Genomic DNA, 8,233 nt, shown 5'->3' with positions numbered 1-8,233 from the left:
CCACAATCTGTGTCCGAGCTGAGCTTGCAAGCACAATAGCCATTTTCGCACTGGGTCCAAGGATTCTTCTTGATGGCGGGGGAGGCATATAACAGATTGCAGACGCAGCAATTGGTTACATTGTTGCTCCGAAATCTGGCAACAGGGATCGGCGGCTAGGAATCGTTTTGACGGCAAGCCCAGGCAACGAATGATCCGATCGTATGACAGAGCAATCGTGACACGATCGTATTGTGTAGCGTGCGGTAGGTTCGAGGTTGTTGTAGTGGTGGTGGTGGTGGTGGTGGTGGTGGTGTGTGTGTGTGTGTGTGTGTGTGTGTGTGTTTGCGCGCGCGCGAAAACGCGCAGGGTGGTGTTGATTGGTGCGGGGAGCCCTATCTCTTGTTTGGCGGTGGTTTCGCTGCACGATAGGCGTAGTGTGGTGGGTAGGTGGATGAGTAAAGCGGTGCGGTGTGTACGATACGATAGTGTTTTGTTCGCGTGTGTTGTGTTTATTTGTGGCATGATGTGTGGCATTTTGAGTGGGTGAAAAATGGTGGTCTAGCGAGTAAAAGTTACGCCTGTGTGGCTCAGTGGTAGAGCATCTGTCTTGTAAACAGAAGGTCCCCGGTTCAATCCCGGGCGGAGGCATGCCTTTTCCACGTGCTTCTGTACCCGACTGGCCTCAAGACTCACACACGCGAAGCGCAGTGCTTGTTGCTCCTGCTTCGCGTGTGCACCAGAGCGCGGTGGCTCTTGTTGCTCGACTCTACACCCATTTTTAGCCCTCATGCATCTCATCTCGTTTCAGCACACCACGCAACCCCAGCTGTTCGTCCTGCCCCCTGTCATGCACACTCACTTATCCACACAAGTGCTCGACCCAACTTATTTTGACAACGCCGCTCGAATCCGACATGCAGCACATTGGCGCACGAGTGTCTGTTGCTACGAGCAACGCCGCTCGCCTGACAACACATTGCTGATCGACTCTCGTTTGGGATATGTGCGTGCAGCAGCGCTTGGTTTGGTCAAAGTCAGGCAAGATTTCGTAGAAGGCGAGGTGTCGCCCAGTCGGTCGCAGTAGCAACACGCACACACGCGCACACACACACACACACACGTAACGAGGGCATAGTGGCCGATGGCGGCAGTCGAGTCAGCGACTACACTGACTACGACACGACTTTAGGGAGGTGCGAGATCGGCGGTCTAGCCCGGGGTGGGGAAGGTGCGCCACAATCTGTGTCCGAGCTGAGCTTGCAAGCACAATAGCCATTTTCGCACTGGGTCCAAGGATTCTTCTTGATGGCGGGGGAGGCATATAACAGATTGCAGACGTAGCAATTGGTTACATTGTTGCTCCGAAATCTGGCAACAGGGTTCGGCGGCTAGGAATCGTTTTGACGGCAAGCCCAGGCAACGAATGATCCGATCGTATGACAGAGCAATCGTGACACGATCGTATTGTGTAGCGTGCGGTAGGTTCGAGGTTGTTGTAGTGGTGGTGGTGGTGGTGGTGGTGGTGGTGGTGTGTGTGTGTGTGTGTGTGTGTGTGTGTGTGTGTGTGTGTGTGTGTGTGTGTGTGTGTTTGCGCGCGCGCGAAAACGCGCAGGGTGGTGTTGATTGGTGCGGGGAGCCCTATCTCTTGTTTGGCGGTGGTTTCGCTGCACGATAGGCGTAGTGTGGTGGGTAGGTGGATGAGTAAAGCGGTGCGGTGTGTACGATACGATAGTGTTTTGTTCGCGTGTGTTGTGTTTATTTGTGGCATGATGTGTGGCATTTTGAGTGGGTGAAAAATGGTGGTCTAGCGAGTAAAAGTTACGCCTGTGTGGCTCAGTGGTAGAGCATCTGTCTTGTAAACAGAAGGTCCCCGGTTCAATCCCGGGCGGAGGCATGCCTTTTCCACGTGCTTCTGTACCCGACTGGCCTCAAGACTCACACACGCGAAGCGCAGTGCTTGTTGCTCCTGCTTCGCGTGTGCACCAGAGCGCGGTGGCTCTTGTTGCTCGACTCTACACCCATTTTTAGCCCTCATGCATCTCATCTCGTTTCAGCACACCACGCAACCCCAGCTGTTCGTCCTGCCCCCTATCATGCACACTCACTTATCCACACAAGTGCTCGACCCAACTTATTTTGACAACGCCGTTCGAATCCGACATGCAGCACATTGGCGCACGAGTGTCTGTTGCTACTGTTAAAGGGTGATGCGTGCGCGTGGCTTCACACTTGACGCGCCATTGTGTGTGCGTGCGTGTGCGTGTGCGTGCGTGCGTGCCTCTACGCGTGTGCGAGGGTTTGTGGCGGCGTCCAATGCTCAAGATGAGACGCGCAGGCTGCGTGTGCATGAGGACGAGCGTGTGGGAGCGCGTCTGGATGTTCAAGCTGCGTGGATGCGTGTGTGGGTGCATAGGATTTGCATATGTAGGAGTAGGGTGTCCATGACTTTGCATAAGTCTGTATTGCTTAGTGGGTTAGTACTGGGTCTTTGACTCGAAGGTCGTGGGTTCGTTTCCCACAGATGTTTGCTTTTCTTTTTGCCAACAAGAGAGCATAGTAGGCAGGCTAGAAGGCTCACTCAATCAATCTCACTTTTGGTTTTGCAATCTCGGCCCTAAGCCGTCTTTAAGTGTTTCAAGCTCTACAGCTCGTAGTCCAACTTCCTTTTGGTTATGAGCCCAAGTACCGACACCAAGTTCAAAGTCGAGCCTTTCGACGGCTCGAACTACTCGCTGTGGAGCTACAAGATGAAGATGTACCTGATGTCCAAGGGATTGTGGGATGCGGTCAGCGGAGAAGCCGGGGTGGCCTCGGCGAAGGAGCAGCAAGCGCACGCGGCGATTGTGCTCAACCTCAACGACTCGCAGTTGATGCACGTGGTGATGTCCAAGACTGTGAAGGAAGCGTGGGACACATTGAAAACGTTCCACAAGACTCAAGACATGGCGAACCGAATGTGGCTCAAGGAGAAGTTCTCGGCGTTCAAGTTTACAGCATCCTCCATCAGCAATCACGTAACGGAGTTAGAAAAGCTCGTGATGGATATGAAGAACGCGGGGTGTGAGCCGAGTGAAGAAGACGTCTGCGCGACGAAGTTGTGGAGTCTACCATCGAGCTACGAGAGCCTGGTTCAAGCATTTCGCATGTCAGTGAGCGATTTCAAGCTTACAGACCTCGTGAGCAAGCTGATTGCGGAAGAAGTGCGTCAAAAGGACTCGACGCGCGTCGAAGAGGCGACCGCGCTTCTTGCCGGTAAGGGCAATGGAAAGCAGCAACAGAAGAAGAAGAACACACGCGGGGGACGCAAGAAGGGATTCTCCGGAACGTGGTTCAACTGTGGCAAGATGGGCCACTACGCGAGGGATTGCCGTTCTAGGGCAAGTCCCGATGATGGTATCCAAGACCAGTCAAACGTTGCGTTTAACGCGACCGACGCTTTTGCGAGCGAGAGCTGGGTGATGGATAGTGGTGCTTCGGCACACATGTGCAAGACACGCGACGCCTTTCACGAGTACTCGGCTATAAAGACTGCGCGCAGCATATTGAGCGCAAAGAACAGTGCGAACTTGAAGATTCTCGGCTTTGGAACAGTTGTTTTGCGTGTCTGGACTGGAAGTTCGTGGATAAACGCGCGGCTGGAAAACACGATGCATGTTGAAGACTTAAACAAGAACCTGTTCTCTCTGACGGCTGCAACAGCACGCGGTATGACCGTGACTATGGACAGCGAGCGGTGCGTTGTGAAACGCGGCAGCCAAGTGGTGGCGACGGGTAGGAAGCAAGGCAAGCTGATGTACCTCAACACTGATGGTGGTGAGGAGTGTCATGTGGCTGAAAACGACGTTGGTCTGTGGCATCGGCGACTCGGTCACGTGTCTTTCAGCACGTTGAACTCCATGGTTAAGGACGGAAACCTCAGTGGTGCGCAAGTTGCACCTGGAACCGTGTGTGGTGTATGCGCGACTGCGAAACAAGCACGCAAGCCATTCAGCTCAACCGAGAAGGAGCTCGAAGCCAGGGAGAGTGCACGCAATGGCACCACCATGCGCTCTGATGTGTTGGGGCCTGTCACCCCGCATCCAAGTCGGGCTACAAGTATATTGTGAGCTTGATTTTGATGAAAAGCCGTTTTGTGACGATCTATCCACTGCGCAAGAAGAGCGAAGTGTGTGAGGCGTTCAAGAAATTTCTCAAAGAGGCAGAAACAAGCGCGGGCATCAAGATTAAGGTGTTACGCAGTGATAATGGTGGTGAGTATTGCAACGCAGCAATGGAGACTCTTTGCGACGACAAGATGGTCAGGCAGGAGTTTACGGTACCATACAACCCGCAGCAGAACGGTATGGCAGAGCGAATGAACCGTACGCTGGTCGAAATGACACGCTGCATGCTGAAAGAGAGCGGGATTGACAAGTCGTACTGGTGTGAGGCTATGATGACTGCAGCAGACATTCGGAACGTGTTGCCTAACACTTCAAACCCACACTCAAGTCCGTTCCAACTGGTTTACAAAAGGGAGTCACGTCTGGAGCACATGCGCGTTTTTGGGACCGAGTGCTACGCCCATGTGACCAAGCAAAAACGCAAAAAGCTGGATGACTCGGGTATCAAGTGCATTTTCCTCGGCTACGCCAAACAGCACAAAGCATATCGACTGCTGGATCCAACTAACGGATCAATCGTGATTTCAAGGAGTGTGACGTTTGCTGAAGCCCCACTCGCTACGGCGCGTAAGGAGGGCAGCCAGGAGGTGATCGATATCATCGGCAACGACGAAGAAGAGGAGCGCACGGAAGAACCCAGCGTTGAGGAAGGTTTCCGCACGCTCCCAACTCACCCACGCCGGGAACCCGATAATCACAGCGGGCCGACTGACTCTGTGCCGACGCGTGGCTCTAGCACTCCGGGGAGAGATGGCGAAGAGGAGTGGATGGTGCGTCCGGCACACAAAAGGCGTGGAGTCGTGCGCTACCAGGACGAGTACCCCGGGACTCGACGTGGTGAGTTCAACTTGGACGATTTTGAGGGTGAGTTCGATTCCCTCTACTGTCTACTTACTGAAGACGACGACGGCGAGCGTGCTGTTTCATACGACGAAGTTATGCGCAGCAAGTACAAGGACGAGTGGCTGCGTGCCATGGAAAGCGAGATGAAGTCGCTTGAGGATCACCGCACCTGGACTTTGGTGGATATGCCATCAGACAAAAAGGCAATCGGGTGCAAGTGGGTTTTCCGCATCAAGCGAGACCCGAGCGGGAAAATTATCAAGTTCAAGGCTCGTTTGGTGGCAAAGGGCTTCACACAACGCCCAGGAGTTGACTACTACACAGAGACGTTCGCTCCTGTAGCACTCAAGGAGTCCATCAACATGGTTGTGGCAATTGCTGCAGAGGAAGACATGGAGGCTGAAAACGTGGATGTTGACACCGCGCTTCTATACGGTGACGTGGACGATGAACTCTATATGGACCAGCCAGATGGTTTTGAGGACCAAAGCAACCCGACTAAGAAGTGTTTGCTGATGCAAGCACTTTACGGCACGAAGCAAGCGGCGCGTCAATGGAACAGCAAGCTGAATAAGCACTTGGAAAGCCAAGGTTTCTGTCGATCGGCGGCGGATCCGTGTGTGTACGTTCGGCGTTCTGGCCCAAAGTTCAGCATTATTGTCGTCTATGTGGACGACCTCATGATCTTCAGCAGGACGAAGGCAGATATTACTGGGATCAAGGAGGCGCTGAAGCGTGAGTTCAGCATTAAGGAGCTTGGTGAGCTAAAGTACTGTCTCGGCATCGAGATCCACCGCGACCGTGAGAGCAAGGTCATTATCATGAACCAACGAGCGTATATTCAGCGACTCGCAGAAAAGTTCGGTGTAGAAAACTGCAAGGCAGTGCACACACCAGCGGATGGCAACTCGAAACTGGTGAAACCCTCGGAGGACGAAGTTTTCGCGCCTAAGTACCCATACCGCGAGTTGGTGGGGGCTTTAATGTACCTCGCAACTTGCACCCGTCCGGACATTGCTCAAGCTGTGGGTGAAGTGGCCAAGTTTTGCGAGTACTACAACAAGTCTCATTGGGTGGCCGCAAAAAGGATTTTAAAGTATTTGAAGACGACTCAAGACTTGGGGCTTGTGTTCAACGGCCGGACCAAGGGAGAGCTGTTCGTGGAAGTCGAAGCGGCAGCCGACAGTGGCAACATCGAGCACGGAGGCAGAGTATATGGCCTCATACAATGCCACCCAAGAGGCAGTATGGCTGCGTCAGCTACTAAAGGACGTGGGGTCTGAGTGTGTGGGTGCTACTACAATATTCCAGGACAACCAAGGATGCATTGCGCTGAAGCTTACCACTCACGCGCGAAGCACATCCACCTGAAGTATCACTTCTTGCGCGAGAAGGTGGAAGACAAGATCATCGTGCTTGAGTACAAGTCGACAGACGAGATGGTCGCGGACGGGTTTACCAAGGCGCTGGCACGACCCCAGCACCGCCAGTTTATCGTCGGACTCAGCATGGACGACTAAGACGCCAGGCACAGCGCATCAAGGGAGAGTGTTAAAGGGTGATGCGTGCGCGTGGCTTCACACTTGACGCGCCATTGTGTGTGCGTGCGTGTGCGTGTGCATGCGTGCGTGCCTCTACGCGTGTGCGAGGGTTTGTGGCGGCGTCCAATGCTCAAGATGAGACGCGCAGGCTGCGTGTGCATGAGGACGAGCGTGTGGGAGCGCGTCTGGATGTTCAAGCTGCGTGGATGCGTGTGTGGGTGCATAGGATTTGCATATGTAGGAGTAGGGTGTCCATGACTTTGCATAAGTCTGTATTGCTTAGTGGGTTAGTACTGGGTCTTTGACTCGAAGGTCGTGGGTTCGTTTCCCACAGATGTTTGCTTTTCTTTTTGCCAACAAGAGAGCATAGTAGGCAGGCTAGAAGGCTCACTCAATCAATCTCACTTTTGGTTTTGCAATCTCGGCCCTAAGCCGTCTTTAAGTGTTTCAAGCTCTACAGTTCGTAGTCCAACTTCCTTTTGCTACGAGTAATGCCGCTCGCCTGACAACACATTGCTGATCGACTCTCGTTTGGGATATGTGCGTGCAGCAGCGCTTGGTTTGGTCAAAGTCAGGCAAAATTTCGTAGAAGGCGAGGTGTCGCCCAGTCGGTCGCAGTAGCAACACGCACACACAAACACACACATACACGTAACGAGGGCATTGTGGCCGATGGCGGCAGTCGAGTCAGCGACTACACTGACTACGACACGACTTTAGGGAGGTGCGAGATCGGCGGTCTAGCCGGGGGTGGGGAAGGTGCGCCACAATCTGTTTCTGTAATGGGCCCTCCATTTACATAAGTAGCTGGACATCTTTCCGATATTGCATAAGTAGGCATGGTCGGCACACGACTAGCGTGTGCTGAATCGTCATCCTCTGATTGGCTGAAAGGTGGGGAAGCCAGTCCCCATTTTCAACCAATCAGCTGTCGACCTTTGTTTAAGTGGCTCACATTAGTCCAAAGGGCTCGCGCCCCGGTCTAATAATAAATCAGAGTTGAATTTACATCGGACTTAATACTTAGCTCTCAGTCTTACTGAGAACAAGACGCTTCCTCAACACCTAGGTGTAAGTCAGTGACGGGCATACACCAGGCCCGTTACATTGTGTGTGTGTATGTGCGTGGCATGTCTCATGCCGGGCTCGGCAAAAGTGTGGAGCTACGGAGTAGTCACGGACTATACTTGGAACCTCCAACCGGAACGGAGTGTGCTACACGTTTGCTTTGGAACAGACACTTCGTCCATTGATTTCAACACTACAGAACTGCAGGCATTACAGGTTTACACACTGCGCCCGTGCGCAGGCATCCCCGTTTTGACTCTCGTGGGACCGGAAATACGCCGTCGCCATGAAGCTGTTCTCGTCCACTTCAACGGAACAGGTTGTCGGACCAGCCCCAACTCGGCAAGTATTGTAGGGAAGGTGGGAGCGACTCAAGTCGATAAGAGCACGGTGATTCCTGTGTTCGATTTCTCCAGGTGCTGCGTGCAGTCGGCATCCATCAAGTACGTCCTGGACTTCTCGTACTGCCACGGCAATAATCGCCATAGACCTAGCTCGATGTCTCTGAGCGCCACGATCGTCGCCGATCCTTCCCGTGCCATGGCGCCAGGGACAGAGGTGAGCGCGATGGCCGGAACAAAACGGGGGCGCTATAAGGCCGCCGCCAGCGCCCCCAGATACACCAGCGCCCAGTAA

The 8,233-nt window shown here is 53.6% G+C and overlaps 1 protein-coding gene across 1 annotated transcript; it reads left to right on the top strand.

The window, feature by feature from the left end:
- Positions 1–7,883: 7,883 nt before the first annotated feature.
- On the top strand, positions 7,884–8,233 carry IUM83_02393 (uncharacterized protein; the record flags this gene model as incomplete). Its single annotated transcript, XM_067926306.1, has 2 exons — positions 7,884–7,939; positions 8,014–8,233. The coding sequence occupies 2 exons, from the start codon at positions 7,884–7,886 to the stop codon at positions 8,231–8,233; spliced, it is 276 nt and encodes a 91-aa protein (XP_067796651.1).

Source organism: Phytophthora cinnamomi (assembly GCF_018691715.1).
Source record: "Phytophthora cinnamomi strain GKB4 chromosome Unknown Contig16, whole genome shotgun sequence".
NCBI lineage: Eukaryota > Oomycota > Peronosporomycetes > Peronosporales > Peronosporaceae > Phytophthora > Phytophthora cinnamomi.
Note: the sequence above shows the minus strand (reverse complement) of the source record. Positions and strands in the feature narration are given on the sequence as shown.